Source organism: Micropterus dolomieu, linkage group LG10 (genome assembly GCF_021292245.1).
Source record: "Micropterus dolomieu isolate WLL.071019.BEF.003 ecotype Adirondacks linkage group LG10, ASM2129224v1, whole genome shotgun sequence".
Lineage (NCBI taxonomy): Eukaryota > Metazoa > Chordata > Actinopteri > Centrarchiformes > Centrarchidae > Micropterus > Micropterus dolomieu.
The window spans coordinates 21,948,301-21,966,911 of NC_060159.1; the positions used below are offsets into that span (position 1 = coordinate 21,948,301).

General features: G+C 41.9%; 2 protein-coding genes across 3 annotated transcripts; both read left to right on the forward strand.

The window, feature by feature from the left end:
* Nucleotides 1-2,251: 2,251 nt before the first annotated feature.
* On the forward strand, nt 2,252-8,076 carry nup43 (nucleoporin 43). Of its 2 annotated transcripts, none has more exons than XM_046060176.1 (8): nt 2,252-2,491; nt 2,890-3,012; nt 3,685-3,762; nt 4,258-4,420; nt 4,562-4,697; nt 4,806-4,957; nt 5,103-5,219; nt 7,604-8,076. In XM_046060176.1, exons 1-8 carry the CDS (start codon nt 2,372-2,374, stop codon nt 7,831-7,833), a joined length of 1,119 nt encoding a protein of 372 aa, XP_045916132.1. In that variant the 5' UTR covers nt 2,252-2,371; the 3' UTR covers nt 7,834-8,076. The 2 variants fall into 2 exon arrangements, with proteins under 2 accessions (XP_045916132.1, XP_045916133.1); XM_046060177.1 differs by lacking the exon at nt 2,252-2,491 and adding an exon at nt 2,526-2,591.
* Nucleotides 8,077-8,430: 354 nt separating this feature from the next.
* Nucleotides 8,431-18,014, forward strand: lats1 (large tumor suppressor kinase 1). Its single transcript, XM_046060169.1, has 8 exons — nt 8,431-8,630; nt 9,256-9,701; nt 10,446-10,563; nt 10,992-12,448; nt 13,094-13,676; nt 13,911-14,093; nt 15,494-15,600; nt 15,682-18,014. Exons 2-8 carry the CDS (start codon nt 9,354-9,356, stop codon nt 16,189-16,191), a joined length of 3,306 nt encoding a protein of 1,101 aa, XP_045916125.1. The 5' UTR covers nt 8,431-8,630; nt 9,256-9,353; the 3' UTR covers nt 16,192-18,014.
* The last annotated feature ends 597 nt before the right edge of the window (nt 18,015-18,611 follow it).

Sequence of the window (18,611 nt, forward strand, 5' to 3'; positions counted from 1 at the left end):
TCACAGAGAGGGAAGTCAACTGTCTTTTCAGGAGGCAGAAACCCCGCAAAGCAGCTGGGCCGGACTCTGTCTCCCCATCCACTGTGCTGATCAGCTGTCTCTGGTGTTCACAGACATTTTTAACACCTCACTGGAGACATGCCATGTGCCAGCCTGCTTCAAAGCCTCCACCATCATCCCTGTCCCCAAGAAACCAAGGACCACTGGACTAAACGACTACAGACCCGTCACCCTGACCTCTGTGGTTATGAAGTCCTTTGAACGCCTTGTGTTGTCTCACCTAAAATCCATTACAGACCAACTCCTGGACCCTCTGCAGTTCACCTACAGAGCCAACAGGTCTGTAGATGATGCAGTAAACATGGCCCATCACTACATCCTCCAGCCCCTAGACTCCCCAAGAACCTATGCCAGGATCCTGTTTGTGGATTTCAGCTCTGCTTTTAACACCATGATCATGGCCCTGCTGCAGGACAAGCTCTCCCAGCTGAACGTGCCTGATTTTACCTGCAGGTGGATCACAGACTTCCTGACGGACAGGAAGCAGCACGTGAAGCTGGGAAAACATGTCTCTGATTCCAGGACCACCAGCACCAGTTCCCCTCAAGGCTACATTCTTTCCCCCTCTTCTCTTCTCCCTGTACACCAACAGCTGCTCCTCCAGTCACCAGTCTGTCAAGCTCCTGAAGTTTGCGGATGACACCACCCTCATCGGGCCCATCTCAGGTGGGAGATCGACCATCTGGTGACCTGGTGCAGCCACGACAGTGGACTTCAGAAAGACCCCAGCCCCACCCTCCCCCATCATCCTGTGTGACTCCCCAGTCACCGCTGTGGACTCCTTCCGCTTCCTGGGCACCATCATCTCCCAGGAACTCAAGTGGGAGCTGAACATCACCTCCATCACCAAGAAGGCCCAGCAGAGGATGCACATCCTGCGGCAGCTGAAGAAGTTCAGCCTGCCAAAGACAATGATGGTGCAATTCTACACCGCCATCATTAAGTCCATCCTCACTTCCTCCATCACCACCTGGTACGCTGCTGCCACTGCCAGGGACAAAGGCAGGCTGCAGCGCATCATTCGCTCTGCAGAGAAGGTGATTGGCTGCAATCTTCCTTCTCTTCTGGACCTGTACGCCTCGAGGACTCTGAGGCGAGCAGGAAAGATTGCAGCTGACTCCTCCCACCTTGGACACAAACTGTTTCAGACTCTCCCCTCTGGCAGGAGGCTGCGGTCCTTCAGGACCAAAACCTCTCGCCATAAAAACAGCTTCTTCCTGTCTGCAACTAGCCTCATTAACAAGGCCCGGGTCCAAATGATACATATGTCTCTGTACATGTAAATACCGTTTCATCTCGTGTCAGGCACAGACCTGGCACGTCGCACATATTTGTTGTTGATTGTTGATCTTTGTTGTTGTATATTTTTATGTTGTCAGTTTATATATTTATATGTACATAATAATATCTTCTGTTGCGTTACTTCTGCACGGCACAGACCCAGAATAATGCACATGTATATATCTGCAACGTTGTTCTTCCATTCCATATTTATATTTCTACATTTATTTATGTTGACTGTATGTTTGTCTATGTGTAGCATCTTATCACAACAGCAAATTCCTCGTTTGTGTAAAACACTACTTGGCAATAAAACTCCTTCTGATCTTCTGATCTTCTGATTATCATAATACAGAAGTCAGTTAATATTAAACAGTTTATTGGAAGATATCATAACCGCAGAGAGGAGGGCATTATTAGAACAAGATTAAGGTTTGGGCATACAGGGTTTAACTCATTATGTTTAATGGAGATTATGGAATAGAGATAGTGTCAGTGGTGTAGATGTTGAGCACTAATTACTATGCAATGTAGGAAATATAATTCAAAAAGGGAGGTTTTCAGGAATATAGTGTGTAAGAGTTTTAAAAATAATCAATACTTAACTCAGGACAGGACTTCAGGGAAATCATAAAGGGGCAAATATATTTTATAATACAATATTATAATGCCATGTATCTACACCCTCCGATACGGTAGGTGGCGGTATGCACCTTTTAAAGTTGGTTGTGATCCGCCCAAAAACACAGACAAGAAGAAGACCTTACTGGGCAACCTGTGGGCAACAGAAGATGAGAGCACCTTATAGGGGTTTGTAGTTGAGTGATATGATGTTACACACTCCAGTGCAGTAGGTGGCGGTATGCACTTAAAAGTTGTTTGCAATCCGCCAATAACCAAGAGAAGAAGAGGGCCACCGTAGTTACGTACAAAGTAACAGGCGCGTACATTTCGTGTTGCCCATGAATGCTAAGCTAATACTTAGCAAGGGCTTTTTAACTTAAATTGGGTGAGGCTATTTTTTGTTTCAATGGAGAGTATAAATGCTAAGTACGTGTCCCAGAAAATCAGTAAAACCAGGTGGCGACCAGTATCGCATTCGTCTTTGCAGCAACCAGATATCTTTGCGGCTGGCTCGTGGGATAACGAGGTTGGCAAGTAATTTAACGTTAGTCAGTTAATGTTAACGTTTATGATAAATGAGATCGCCAAACTTCATAGAGAAATCTAATAAGTTTATGAAGGAAAATGTGAGTTTGGTGGCGGACTTACACATTTTGTAACTGTCAAAATACGACTTGAGACGTGTTGTGAATCACAGGTTGTCCTTTCAGCATTCAACTAGATTTATAAATGTCACATTAAACTACACTATTAACGTTATTTACTCTTAAGGCATAAAGATTGGCCTAGTTATGTCAGATTAATTATAATTTGTAACGTTAATTAAAGACGTTTGGTAATTATATGACAAGTGGTTAGAACATTATAACGTAATGTTTAAAATTGGACTTAAATAATCCCAGTGTGTGTCTATTAAACTTACAGGACAACAAAATTTCCCTTTGGTCCATTGGGAATTATGGAAGTTCTGGCATGGAAGATGGATTTGAAGGAGACCCACAGCTTTTATGTGAACAAAAGCATGATGGAGATGTTTTGGATCTTCAAGTAAGACACTCATGGGAATCTAAGATAATTGTTTCCGCCTGTAATTTGTACTAGAATATTAAAGTGTCTGCAGCTGTGCCAGTGCAGTGTGTTTAGCTGAAATGGGCACACTTGCCAACATTTATTTAGAAATGCACCAATTAAACCTTTAACCTCCTGGTACCAATTCTGGTACCTCATCTCAGGGTATCTGCTAGTACTGATCCTATAGGAGTGCTTTCATCCTCAGGATAAAAATGTTATATACCTCACTCCATGAAACATATTGGAATCTTTATTAAGTAAGGTAACATAAGGCCAGTGATTGCTAACTTATTGTGAATCCACTGAATAATATGTCAGTGACAAGAATGGAGACTTCTTTATTATAAAGTACAACGCTTAAAGGAGTGTGTTGCTGTCATTGTATTTGTTGCAGAGAACAACTTGAATGCACAATACTTTATGTTGGTGTACCAGGACAACGGGACCGTATCATACACATGGAATTTGCATTACACTTTACATTAATGTAACCTCTTGGTTGATTCAAGACTGGATATACCAAGTGTCTTTCCCTGGGAGGAATAACTTATAATAATAATAATAATAATAATAATAATAATAATACAGGTCTGTGTACTTATAATGGGTTAATTTTATCTTTGTCTATTTTTTTTTTTTTTTTTACAGTTTTTGGACCAAGACAGAATTGTCACAGCATCGTCAACTGGAGCAGTCACCATCTTCCGCAACCACCAAAACAGTCAGGTACACACAGGTTGAGTTATGTTTTTCAGATATATCACTTTTGTTTTGCCTGTGTTCTTCACATAGCACACTCCGTGGTGTTTCTGATATAATTTGGCTGGTTAAAGATTTTTATGAAATTAATCTAAGCAAACTAAATGAAAATATGTTGTAAATACAAACACTGTTGTACATATCTTGTGAAAGACGACAATAATATGTTGTAACATAATAATGGATGGATAAATCAGTGAACTTTAACTCTGAGTGAAACATTTGACCTGACTCTTAACTCGGATCTCAGCTAGGAATTACTAGGAGGTAGACTTACCTAGCTTGACCATTGTCTTGTATTTCAGAGGCAATTTGTATGTTATTAATGACTTTATAAACCTTTATTTATTAACAGGAGAAGTTTCAGGAAATAAGTAATAGGCACACTTCTTATTGACTAACTGAATATACAACATACTTGTGGTTTGATAAATATTCAGATCTTCTCTCTCTTGAGTGCAGACAATATCAGTTTCTCAGCGGTGGGCGAGAGCACATCGTTACCCGTGTGACAACGCTCCCTGTACTGGTGTTGTGTGCAGCAGTCCTGAGATCGTCACAGTGGGAGAAGATGGTAGGATCATCGTCTTTAGAGCTGACCAGGAGGGAGTGATACGAGTCATCGGTGAGATTAAGATGCTGTAGCCAGACCATCATGTCACATTAAAATACACACAGAACTACAATTCTTAGCATATAATAGCAACTTCAGGTCATGTGGAATGATACTAACAGGGTTTTTATTGGACTGTTTGACCATTGCTAGAGAATGCAGACAGCAGCACGATTCATGCTGTGACTTACCTGAGGACAACCGAGATTTTGACGGTAAACTCTATTGGCCAACTCAAGATGTGGGATTTCAGACAACAGTGCAACTCACCATCCCAGATTCTCTCCCTGTAAGATCTCTTCAGGTCTAACCACACATTAACATTTTCCTAACATTTATTTTTCTGTTCTATATTTAATATTTGGGTTATTTTGATTATAAGTTATTTTCCTTTCAGGTCAGGGGATAGAGTTCCTCTGCACTGCGTGGACAGACACCCTAACCAACAGCACATTGTGGCCACAGGAGGGCAGGACGGCATGCTCTGTGTCTGGGATGTGAGACAAGGCAGCACACCCTTCTCACTCATGGAGGCACACTCTGCTGAAAGTACGACTTTATTGTGGGCAGATTAATTAATTTACCAGTTTTAAACTTAATTGTGAAGAGGTTGTATGTGGGAAGATTTATATCTCTCTTTTTTAATGACTTTTTCTTTGTTTTTATAAATGTTTTTCTTTGGTTTTCTGCACAGTGTGGGAAGTCCACTTCCATCCAACCAACCCAGATCATCTGTTCACATGCTCAGAGGATGGTTCGCTGCTGCACTGGGAGACTTCTTCACATTCAGACATGCCCTCCTTCCTACAAGGCAAGTCAAATGATTCTGTCCGCAGTTTGGTTTAGCCAGCAGGGAGATAACAAACACTCAAAAGAAATTAATGTTATGATTTGCCAATAAACAGCATTTTACTACAAAAAGGATGTAATGTGAAAACAATCTGTGCCATAACCCAGAAGATATCAGGATAGATTGTACCATTATATGCTGCCTACATTGTTCACCAGTAGTATAGTATTATTGGGTTAAGTGGAAAGGATGCAGGTGTGTTACTATGATTAAGTGGGCTCATCCCTTCATGGGAGTTTAAAGTGAAGACTGGGAAAAGCATGAGTGTCTGAAATTATACTGTTTTTAATTGGAAATGAATGAAAATACAATAAACATATTTGGATGGTTACAAAGTTTTTAGCACATAGGGCTAGATTTACTAAAGGTTTGCGTGAGTAAAAACGTGTGCAAACTTGATGTCACCTGCAAATTAACAGGTAAGCTGATCTACTAATGGTGTGCCCGCAGAATGACTTCTTTCAAAAGTGCAAAATAGCACCTGTTGTTCATTTAGTACTTTTGCCTTAATGAATATGCAATTTGGGGCATTTCAGTTTTATTGTGCAAAGTAGTGGGAGGGTAACATGCAAATACCTTTTTATATACTACACGCAATGTGATCTACCAAGCTTAAAAGCAATTTCATGTGAGTGCAACAGCATCTGTATTTAATACAATTGAAAGGAAGGTGCAAACCGCCAAGTGTTGCGCAGAGATGGCTGCTGTTATCGTTGCCAGAGACACAGCCCTAATGAAGGACAACGTAGAGAAATTAACAATATTGGATAATATTATTCTATATCCAATATATAGAAATCCAATTATTTTATTTATTCAATGAACTATATAAATTGAACTGTTTTATTTATATTTTCCTTTAGCTTTGGCAATACTGTTGTATTAACATTTATGCCAATACAGCAAATTTCGTTTCGACCTGACTTCTTTTCTTCGTGAGATGGAAGAATTTAGAAAGTTGCGTGGCGCTGCAGAGAGCCCCCAGCTGCAGTAGTGCATGGATCACGCGTGAAATTCATCCAGCCAGAGGGAACGACCACCAACTGTTCATAGCTCATCGGTCGTAATATAGCGACACAATCCATTGTAGGTATCGAAGAGGGAATGGGGTGTACAGGGTCAGGGACAGGAGATTGCGTAGCGACCGTGCACAGTGCGGACGGTCTGTGATTGTTCCCTCTAGCTGGATTAAGCACGATCTTCTGGCATTTCCTCACGTCTGGATCATTGCAGCATACTGTAGCTGTTTCTGCTGGGGTTTCCCAAAGCAGTTTTTTAGGTGTGCTGTCCCATGTACTTCGTGCAATCTCAGGCAGGACGGGCAGGTACATACGATTTCCACATACTGACGCACTGATTGAAACAAACCAAGGTTTTTACACAGTGGCAGCTTTCCCTCCCCACTTTCCATGGCGGAAACTATTAAAACATGCAAAACCCTCATTTAAATACTGTCACCTCCATTGTGTTTGCACCTGTTGTCATCTACGCAATAGTTCTTAGTAAATCACACATAACAGGTACTAAAATTGCATGTGCAATATTTTAGAATGCACACGCAATTTAGTACTCTTTATTCGGGATGTTGGTAAATCGGGCCTATAGTGTTTTAACTCACGTGTTACAACACTATGTGTATTTTTATTATTACCTAAATTTTTACTTCAAAGGAAAAATCGGTTTGTTTTTTTTCTGTGTAAAAGATTGACATAATTTTAGAAATTCTGTGGTAGGGGCGCTGGTTAACTCACCACTAGAGCGTGCGCCCCATGTGCAGGGGCGGAGTCTTTGCCGTAGAGGCCCAGGTTTGAGTCTGACCCGCGACCCTTTGCTGCAGGTCATTCCCTCTCTCTTTTTCCTTTATTGGCACGAATGTCAAGAGAACAGTTACAAAAGAGTTTAAAGGATAATACAAAAGGATAGTACAATTCATACAGTTCATTAAATTAAATTAAATCTCTCCCATTTTTCCTGTCTCTTCTGATGTAATAAAGGCAAAAAGCCCCAAAAAAACTAAACCAGTCACCAGATTGAAACAGCAAATAGCTGCAACAAGAGTTGACAATTATACATGACGACACAATCATATTATAGAAACTGTAACTTTTATCTTAATCACAGAATATTTACATATTTCATGTATTAGTCATACAATGCTGACTGTTATCTTTTGGTTGTCAGAGTGATCAGGAAAACACTGAGTCAGCTAGCGTGATACAGATAACCAAGAGGTAGAAAGCTGGCATCAACATGCTAAAGAAACAAGACACCGACATTGTAATAGTTCAGTAGTCATAATAATCTTCTAAAGTATAAAAGAGATGGGTTTTATCATTGTTTTCCAGGTGGCAGGAACAATAGCATGATCTCTCGCAGTGCAATGGCCCCGGCTGGAGGGAACCAGTCCCTCATTAGCACCTGGCTCAGTGGTGACTCCAGTAAAGGCCGTCTGGAGACGACTCACATGCTGCCCAGCCAGACGTTGTCTGTCAACAGTTTGGATGTACTTGGACAATGTCTTGTCTGTGGGACTGACGGAGAAGCTATTTTTGTCAACCGACAGGTCCCAGTTTAAAATGGGTGTTAATGCACAGGACAAGATGTCGATGATCTGTTTATTTGCTGTCAATTTCAACAGAGGTTTTATTGTCCTCTTTAATGAAGAGTATGCTTGTGACATTTTGTCTTTTCTTGTGTATTTGCAGTTGCATGGTTGAAGGTTTTTTTTTTAAGATCATTCCAAGCAGAGTGTTTGAACTCAACTTTTGTACGGATGTCAATAAAAACTTTTTTGAAATAAATAAAACCTTTACACAAATGTCTCATAAGTCCACTGACTGTTTCATTAAAATTAAAAAATCCAAGGCAGATTATTTTTATTGTCTCAAGTGATGTAACACCATCGCCACCCTTTTATTCATTCATTTTAATAAATTCTGTAGCTACAATGACTGTAAATATCTTGTTTCCCATTAACCTGTCAAATAAATTACCACTGCCAAACTTGAAAAATGAAATCTTTAACAGTTCAGACCAGAGGTGAAGTGAAGAATGATGACATTTTTTGTAATGTGATACTGTATAAACAAGATAGTTCTAAAAACTAGCCACAGGAGTTTACTTTCCTTCTTTTATTGTGAAACCCAGAAGAACCGGAAGTGTGTGGCGTGACTTCCATGTCTACCTTGTTGCTGTTGTACTTGTCATTCAGACATCCCAGGAATCCATCACGACTAGGATCAAGCCAGCTCGGCACAACGAGGACATTTTAAGTTAAAAACACGTCCTTGTCGCCGAGAAAGGTCAAGGAAATATCGTTTTTTTTTGTCAAAATAGGAAAAGTGTCGAGGACCGCGGCAGCTACGGACACTGGTAAGTTGTCAGACGGGGCTAACGGCTAACTAACTGTTGGCAGTTGTGTCCCGAGCTAGCAGCTAATTCCCAACCTGTTGTTGAATTAGCTTAGCAGCAAATGGATGCCTTTAACACACAGGCCGCGGAGGAACTGCCCCTGCGCCGTTAGATTTTATGCAAAGTGAAATTGTGGTAACTCGGGTTGCAGTATATGGGGTCGCTAAATGTTGGATATATTTACGCGAAGGTGATTAACAACTTTAGCATTAAATTTACCAATAATTAACGCAGGGGAATTAGTGTTAAAATAGCGCTCTGTTAGCCCGAGCTGCTAACGACGATAGCAAGTGTAACGTTATGGGTTTTTGTTTTGTGATGGGAAAGGCAAGTTTCTCTTACCTTAAAGCTTTAGACAACGAGTCTAGCTTTAAGTGAAACGGTAAAGCACTGAAATCAAACGTTTTTTTATTCAGCTACAGGTTCATATAAACACCCAAAGTTGACAGCCTGACTTGTCGTCATATTACTAATGTTTATCGGTTAATTATTACTTTCCACATATCACTTGTCCAGCCTGTTTGGTGACATGACATGTACTCAGGATTCCTGCTTATCTCACAATGGTTTTGTGTATTTCTGTCAGCGGCATGCAGATGTGAGGTCAGACATCAGAGACACCTGCAACCCTGGACTGAGTGACAGCCTCTTCATACCCTTCATCGTCATCATACATGCTCTTACATGAAGAGAGGGGAGAAACCCGAAGGATACAGACAGATGAGACCCAAAACATTCCCCGCCAGCAACTACAGCGGCAACAGCCAGCATATGCTGCAGGAAATTCGGAACAGTCTGCGCAACTTGTCCAAACCCTCTGACCCACCTAAAGTTGACGTTGGTGGACCTGGAAAAATGCCTTCTGAGGACCCAAGGCAACAGGGGCGCTCCAGCAACCCCAAACACCCCTACCATAAAGCCTTACAGGAGATCCGCAAATCCCTGTTGCCATTTGCTAATGAGCCCAGTATTTCAGGCCCTGAGACAAACAAACACATGTCGCTTGAACCCCCTTGTGCTGGGTTCGAAGAGGTGAGATGACAGTTTTTTGGATTTATTTGTCACAGAGACATGTTGTTATGAAGGATTGTGGAGATGTTTCATTCTAAAGATAACTCTGTAACTGAGAATAATCACTCTGTGCCCTTGTTTATGAGAAAGTCATTTGAAAAATTTAAAGTATGCAAAGTGGAATGACGAGTTTGTACTGGTGGCAATACAAAACTAGTTTCTCAGTTGGCAGTTGTCACTTGTTTTGAGCCAGTGTGTGCAGTTCAGGTATGAAGTGTCACATTATGCAATGCACATTCACAAGTGTCACATTTTCAGTTGTAACAAGTAACTGTAAGATGACTGTTGGTGAAAGAAACAACAACAATAATTAATCAATTTACAGATTAGTTGATCGACAAATTATTATTCTGCAAGTATTTGGATAGAAGCTAAACCGTCTCCAATGTGAGGATTTTTAGATTTTTTCAGACTTTTTTTATCAATGTAAACTGAATATGTCTGGGTTTTGGACCATCAGACATTTTATAGACCAAATGTTTAATTGAGTAATCAAGAAAATAATGTGCAGATTATTTGATAATGAAAATAATGTTTAGTTTATTTACATGAAAGATGTGTGAACTGTTTAGCAAAATAATTAATCCTGTATTAAATGTATTTATTGGTCATTTGCATCCTGTCTCACTTTGATATTCCAAACTGTAAATGTTAATGATGTTCTTCTATTTCTTTTTTTTTTTTTTTTTGGTGCCTTTTAAACAGGGCAACAGTCGCAGTGTGGGGGCAGTTATAGACTACATGGGTAAGGTGAGCTACCAGGACTCAATGAGGGAACAGATTGCTGTGACCAACCCAAACACTACAGGTCTGAAAGCCCCAGGTACGTAACTGTCCACTGGGAATAAATGCTGGGTTTCCTCTTTTATTTTCCATCCAGGCATGTTCATTCAGTTGTGATATTGTGTACAGGATTTGGGACATTTGCTTAAAGAAATGACAATACATGCTAACAAAAAGAGAATGAGTCACTGCATCACATAACAGAAGACAGGAAATTTGGTTTTATTTGTAATAACAGAAATAGTTCATTCAAGGAAAATGCATTATAATAGGTTGGCAAACATGTTGGTATTGTTAGATACATATTAGTAACAAGAGGTATTTTTTGAGTTTGGACAACAGTTCTGGGCCTTTTTATTAAAAAATATAATAAAAACAATGTAAGGAAATATTGATGTAGTGTTTCTTACAACAAGCCATGGCACTTTATCTTGATTGTATTTTAGTTTTTTCTGTGCGTGTCTGTAGGGTCTTCTCATATTCAGCAGGCTGTGCTGAGGAGGCCGAGCTGGAAAGGTTCTAAGGAGTCTTTGGCTCCTCGACACGGTCCTCTCATGGTGGATGGAATGATGTACCGCTCAGACAGCCCCGGACCTCCTCCTGCTTTCCCACAGGGTCACCCTAACGGCCAGAGAGTTAATCCTCCACTGCCACCTCAGGTGCGCAGTGTTACACCTCCACCAAACCGCGGTGCCTTGACTCCTGCACCGTCCTGGGACAGCAACCCATCAACCAAGCGCTACTCTGGCAACATGGATTACCTTGTGCCCCGCATCTCTCCGGTACCCCAGGGGGCCAGGCCTGATGGATACCAAGCTGCAGCCCCACAGAATCAGCGTGGGATCAGCCCAGTGCCTGTGGGCCACCAGCCCATCATAATGCAAAGCTCTGGGGGGAATAAGTTCACCTTCCCCTCCAGCTGGTCTCAGAATGGCTCACCTCAGCCAGACTACATGGCTGGAGGCAGCAGACAGCCTCCTCCCCCGTACCCGGTCAACCAGAGCAGCCGGCACAGTCCTACTGACCAGCAGATGCAGGCAGGAGGATCTGCATCGTCCCCTTCTTACGTCAACGGTGGAAACATCCCTCAATCCATGATGCTTCCCAACCGAAACAGTCACAACCTTGACATGTACAACATAGGTCCTCCTCAGTCCTGGTCCCAGGCTCCTATGGCCTCCAACCAGCCCCAGTCTTCTTCGGGCAACAGCAGCAACCAGGATCTGTCCCCGTCATGGCAGCACAACGTGCCGGTCCGCTCTAATTCCTTCAATAACCACCAGCTGAGCGGCAGATCGGCCCACACGGCCAGCTCCCAGCCCTCTGCCACCACGGTCACTGCCATCACACAGGCTCCCATCCTGCAGCCAGTCAAAAGCATGCGTGTCCAGAAACCTGAGTTACACACTGCCGTCGCTCCCACACACCCCCCTTGGATGCAGCAGGCTCCACCACCTCCAGCTGCACCCGCTTACCCAGAACCCTCAAACCCTGTGCCTCAGATCTCTGTTGTAGCAGAAGCCCCTAGCTACCAAGGCCCCCCTCCCCCTTATCCTAAGCATCTTCTCCCGCAGCAGGCTGCCCCTTCCCCCCCTGCCTATGATCCAGGGGCCAATAAGCTCTGCACAAGCAGAGAGGAGCCCACTGAAGAGGAGAGCTGCAGTGGTGACAGCTCTCGAGAAAAGATGACAGAAACCCCCGAAAGCACTGCAGCAACAGAAAAGGAGAATAAGCAAATCACAACATCGCCTGTTCCTGTCCGCCGTAACAAGAAAGACGAAGAACGGAGAGGGGAGATGGGAAGAATTGCACTGTACTCCCCTCAGGCCTTCAAGTTCTTCATGGAGCAACATGTGGAGAATATCCTAAAGAACCATCAGCAGAGGATTCGGAGGAGGAAGCAGCTGGAATGTGAGATGCAAAGGGTGAGAAATCAACAAACTTAGTAAGATCATTTTCTTAATAGATTGACTGTAGTTCCAGATAAACCTGTTTCACTTTTTGCCTTTCAAAGAAATACCTTTCACTCTTTCCCAAACTTTTTTGCCCACTCTCTTGTCGTCATTGTATTATCTGTCTCTGAGAGGACGTCTTTTTCATGCTGTTCTATTTTTTCATAGCTGCTCTTTCTCTCCCTTTCTCTCGTCGCTGTTGCTAACAGCTGATCTAAAAAGGTAATGTTATCTCTGCTGTCCTGTGACACAGACTAGCCCACACACATCAGTCACTCAAGAAAGCTGTTACATGCAGCATGTTGGCCCCAGTGGCTGAAGGAAATGCATGACGCTCCATCTCACTGATCATGTCACTGCTTGTGCATCTTTGTTTTGGACTAAAGTGATGATTAATACATGAGGAAAATATTGTATGTTTGCATTTATAGTATATATTTCATCATTTTAAATGCATTTTGCGCTGGTTTCATTTTTGTCAGTTTCTTCAGTTGATTCCCTTGAATGCCAGTTAATATTATCTAACCAGGACTACATGTCTGTTTTTGTTCACCTTTTCTCAGCCATTTTGAGGTTATGTGTGTTATTGAATTACTTTTGACTACGTCCTGTGTTCAGGTGGGTTTGTCTTCAGAAGCTCAGGAGCAGATGCGCATGATGCTCTGTCAGAAAGAATCCAATTACATCCGGTTAAAGAGGGCCAAGATGGATAAATCCATGTTCAAACGAATCAAGACCCTCGGCATCGGAGCCTTCGGCGAGGTGTGCTTGGCCAGAAAAGAGGACACAGGAGCGCTGTACGCCATGAAAACGCTCCGCAAGAAGGATGTGCTACTGAGAAACCAGGTGGCCCACGTCAAGGCTGAGAGGGACATCCTGGCTGAGGCAGACAACGAGTGGGTGGTGCGTCTCTACTACTCTTTCCAAGACAAGGACAACCTGTACTTTGTCATGGAGTACATCCCCGGAGGGGACATGATGAGCCTTCTTATCCGGCTCGGCATCTTCAAAGAAGAACTGGCCCAATTTTACATCGCGGAGCTCACCTGCGCTGTGGAGAGCGTCCACAAGATGGGCTTCATCCACCGAGACATCAAGCCTGATAACATCCTCATAGACAGAGACGGACACATAAAGCTGACGGACTTCGGCCTTTGCACTGGCTTCCGCTGGACACATGACTCTAAGTATTACCAGAGTGGTGAGTGTCACTTTTTAAATATCTTAACAGTTCATCCAAAATATTAAATTCACCCTCTAATCTACAATCCATACAAAACCTTCTCAAAAAAAGCCTTTATTAAAATGATGGCCGTGGGGGGAAGAGGAGTTAAATTACATTATTTGTACAAATTGATGAAGGCTCTTGACCTTCGCAAGTACTATACTGATCAATATTACAAGCAAAGTAATGAGCTATGTGGTCTCTTTCCAGGTGACCATGTGAGGCAGGACAGCATGGACTTCAGTAAAGACTGGGAAGACCCAGGCAACTGCCGCTGTTCAGACCGGCTGAAGCCTCTGGAGAGGAGAAAGGCCCGGCAGCACCAGCGCTGTCTGGCTCACTCACTGGTGGGGACGCCCAACTACATAGCACCAGAAGTGCTGCTCCGAACAGGTACGGTGAACCACAGCTGTGAAATGTATTATTTATTATTTTTCTCTTTCCAGGATTTGTCTCGTCTTGTTTCGACTAAAATATGCTACTCTAGCACAAGTCTAATAAAGAGCAGTGTGTTCAAAATCTTACTCATTTGTGATGATGGATTTTATTTTTGCATAGGCAACTTTTTAGTGTCAACTCGACTATCATGAATAAGTGATCACAGATCCAGCTTTTTTTCTCCTGATCTAATACCATTGCCCTCTTTTTTCCAAATACATACTCTGTATTAGGGGGTGTGCCATATCATATAGTTTACAATTTCATGATAATGGCAATGTGACACCTTGTTGGCATAATGGCGTCATACCGTTACGCTGCAACAACAAGCGTGACTGATAGCGAAAGTAACATTGCCAACAGCCCCACGGTGGAGGAGTTAGTTCCATAAGGGGGAGCGGCTCCAGAAGTGTGGAAGTGGTTTGGTTACAAAAAATCAGATGTACAACAAACCATGGTTATATGCGAGAAGACTAACAACAAAACGGGTCAATACAACAAATTTATTTTACCATCTCAAGCTGAAGCACCCGGTTGAGTACGAGGAGAGACAAAACCTTGCGAGGAGAGCTCAACAGCTGTTGTTAAGTTCTAAATCAAAAATATTTAGTAATATTTTCATGATCCCAGAAATACCCTGAAATATCTTGATATTATTGTAGGGTATAATCGCCCTCACCCGTACTCTTTATACCTCACTGTGTGGAACTCACTGAAAACATTTTTGTTTGAAGTAACACAAGGCTAGAGATTTCTGTGGCACCACAAGGAAGCCTGCTGTGACAGAATGAATTTAAAGACATTGACAAAGATGCTGTATTTTATGTGGATCGGTCATGTGATGGCCACTACCTGATCCATTTGATAACGAACGATCCCGCGTAGTACGTATGTTATCTGTCTAACCAGCAGAAACCAAGTAAACAGCAAATCCTCACGTTTGAGAAGCTGGGACCAACGAATGATGGGTGTTTTTTTGCTTTAAAGATGAATCTAATTCCGAGTTTAATTGCTCTTGTAGTTTCTGTTATTTGTATTCTTTGCGTTCTTTATTTTTTCTCTATTTAGCTGTACTTATTTCTGTCCTTCTGCTGCAGCAACAGCAGAATAAATTTTTATCTTAATCATTTATCAAAATAGCTGCAGATATATTTCTATCTTTTGACCCATCAGTTAGTTGACTTATTGTTAGAGCTCTTCTAGGGGGATAAACCAAAGCTGACTTGGTCTGTAATTGCACTTTAAAATAAAAACTGGGGAAAAAAGCTGACTCTTTTTAACTGATTACAAATTGTCTTTAAACTCCTCCTAAGAGATGTTGTTGCAATGTGACTGATGTCTTTAATCTTCTCTAGGATACACCCAGCTCTGTGATTGGTGGAGCGTCGGTGTGATCTTGTATGAAATGGTTGTTGGACAGCCTCCCTTCTTAGCGACCACACCCCTGGAGACACAGCTGAAGGTATGTGAAGCACCTGCAGTGAAATGCTTTTAATCTACAGGCTTCATTGTTTCTTAATGTCGTCTCTGCTGTTGAAACCAGGTGATAAACTGGAAAAGCATGCTGCACATTCCCCCTCCGGCCAAGCTCAGCCCGGAGGCGTCCGATCTCATAGTTAAACTGTGCCGCGGCCCCGAGGACCGCCTCGGCAAGAACGGTGCAGACGAAATCAAAGCTCATCCTTTCTTTAAGACCATCGACTTCTCCAGCGACCAGCGGCAGCAAGTGGCGCCCTACATCCCAACAATCGCTCACTCCACAGACACCTCCAACTTCGACCCTGTGGACCCAGATAAACTGTGGAGCAGCGACGACGGCGAGAACAACCACAATGACACTCTCAACTGCTGGTTCCGCAACGGCAAACACCCTGAACACGCCTTCTACGAATTCACCTTCCGCCGCTTCTTCGACGACAACGGCCACCCGTACAGCTGCCCCAAACCCATCGAGTATGAGGGTTATGATGAGGACGAGGCGGACTCAGAGGGCCAGGCGCAGGAGGCAGCCAGTAGCTCAGCGACTCAGGGCAGAGACCTGGTCTACGTTTAGCTTCTGAGGCCCTTTGAACTGCTTGTACATAACAAGTTCATGGAGGATGTTAGAGTGTGTGTGTGTGTGTGTGTGTGTGTGTGTGTGGGAGGGGGGACTGCATCGGTACAGCATTAAAATCCTTGATATAGGAAAACATGTTTTTATGAGCAGTCAGCACACAGTCACCTTAACAGACTGTGATTTCCAAACCATGAGTTCACACTGCAATTTAAAAGGACTAGTTAGGCATTTTGGAAAAACATGTTTATTTGCTTTCTTGCAGAGAGTTCAGTGAGAAGATCGATACCACTCTCATGTCTGTGCAGTAAATATGAAGCTACAGCCAGTAGCTGGTTTACATAGCAAAAACTGATAATGAGACAACGGTTAGTCCAGAACATAATTCCTATGAAACTATGTGTTTTTGTGTGGATTAAACAAGATGTAAGGTGTTAATTAATGAGCTTTAGAGCACTGATAGTAAAATTTTCCCAGTTTCCAGTCTTTGTGCTAAGCTAAGCTGACCTGCTTTATATTTACCGTACATAAAATATCCAACTCTGGGCAAGAAAGCAAATTTTCACAAAATGTTGGACTATCTTTTAATGTTTGAAAGGTACACTGTATGATGTGTGCTGCCTGAAAATCAGGAACAGGAAGCAGAAGAAATCAGGGTGCTCTCTCTTTGACAACTCATCCCCCCTCCCCCTAAAGCCTTAATTTATTTAAGAAAAGTGTAACTGCTGATGCTAGTGTGTAGATGCTGTTTGAGTGTGGGAATTCTTGTTGGAATTACATTTACTGGTTTAAAAAAAAATATCATAATTTATATTTTAATGTCTGTTGCAATGGGGATTTAGTATTGCGACTCATAGAAATGTGCAGGGATAAATTGCTCTAATTATTAATTGCTGTGCCTTTTTTGATCTTTTGTTGTATCTTTCACCAAATATAAAGAGGGTTTGACTGGCATTTTAAAATGAGTAGTAGTAGTAGCTGTTTGAACTACAGTAGGTTTTTTGTTTTTATTTTTCTAATTTATACCTAAAATGTATTTATAAATTAAGTTGTATACAGTTGATGTAAATATTTTTCTCTTCCCTGTCAGCTGATTTTGTTTATTTTATCTTAGGGCAGGCCCTCATCAGTGTCCACTGTTGCTGCCTTCTGTTAATGTTGTTTGCTTCTCTGTCTATAGTACACCCAAAATACCCACAACACTAATTCACAGGACTCTAAATAGATTTAATTCCTTTTGTAAAACTAAACGTCTTTCGTCGCCATAGAGTTCCTGCTCGTCTCTCAACCAAAGCACTAAATAGGTGGGTTTGTTTTAGTTTTTTGCAATAACCCACGTTTAGATCACAAGACCATGAAATTAGTTTTTGTGGCGTTATTACACTATCAAGCAGAAATGCCTTGCTTTTAGGCATCAAACCACTACATCCTGTAGTGCTCCACATTGTGTCCAAGGAGCTGTGAGAGGTTTTCTTACTTCTCGTCTGTGAGAAACGCTACAACTGTCGTGTGTCGAGTTTTTTGTGCCTCTGTACCGATTTAAAAAAAAAAAAAAAACAACAAAAGAAACTTGATTGTTGGACAGACAGTGGAGAGATCTGCTCTCCATCACGTATGATGATTTTGTAACCCCGCTGTACTTTTCTTTGTGTTTAGGAAAAGATCTCTGAATGTAGTTATGGACTTAAAGGTGACCACTGGCATTCTGCACTGGTTTTGTGTTTTCATTGTAAGTGAGAGAATTTTATTTTTGAGTACATTATTGCTCTGGGAGGTTTGATACAGGGAAGAGGGTAATGAATAAACAATGTCAAGCACATGCATACAAACTGTGTTGTATTATATATATCGTCAGGTAGAAACAGACCACTGGACCGGTGATGTAATTTAGTTATGATCAGAAAATACAGGAAAATCACCATTTGCTGAAGTTAAGATGATGTCTTTGAATGTCAACCGTCCCAAACCCACAGATATTCAGTTTGTTATTACGTGAGACAAAAGAAAAGCAGCAACTCAGATGCCAGCTGGTACTGGGGACAGTTTTTCAGTTTTACTTGAAAGATTACTTAAATGATTAATCCATTATCAAAATAGTTTGTTGAAGAACTGTCTGAGCCCTAAATAATATCAAGATATCTAGTTTCCTCCTTGCTTTCTTCAGGTAAAAGGTTCTGTAACATTTAGTAAATGCCTGACTCTCCTGCATCTAAAACATGAATATACATTTATTAAATGCTAATATTTCCACCAGCCACTAAAGGTAGCTTTCCCATTAGTGTTTTCACCTGTGCAGTTGAATTTAATGGTAGTTTTCAAATCAGAATTGGCAAAAATATGTTTGGAACCAACGTTCTCGCTTTTGCTAATAGTTTGGTGCCACACAACTACGATTCATCACACTTTAAAATCTTAGTCAA

Excerpts from the sequence above, each read along its gene's own strand:
- nup43 (XM_046060176.1), top strand. The coding sequence starts at position 2,372 with ATGGAGAGTATAAATGCTAAGTACGTGTCCCAGAAAATCAGTAAAACC. Across the intron at positions 3,013-3,684 it reads GAGATGTTTTGGATCTTCAA|TTTTTGGACCAAGACAGAAT; the intron begins GTAAGACACTCA and ends TTTTTTTTACAG. Across the intron at positions 3,763-4,257 it reads GCAACCACCAAAACAGTCAG|ACAATATCAGTTTCTCAGCG; the intron begins GTACACACAGGT and ends TCTTGAGTGCAG.
- lats1 (XM_046060169.1), top strand. The coding sequence starts at position 9,354 with ATGAAGAGAGGGGAGAAACCCGAAGGATACAGACAGATGAGACCCAAA. Across the intron at positions 13,677-13,910 it reads CTCTAAGTATTACCAGAGTG|GTGACCATGTGAGGCAGGAC; the intron begins GTGAGTGTCACT and ends GTCTCTTTCCAG. Across the intron at positions 14,094-15,493 it reads AGAAGTGCTGCTCCGAACAG|GATACACCCAGCTCTGTGAT; the intron begins GTACGGTGAACC and ends AATCTTCTCTAG.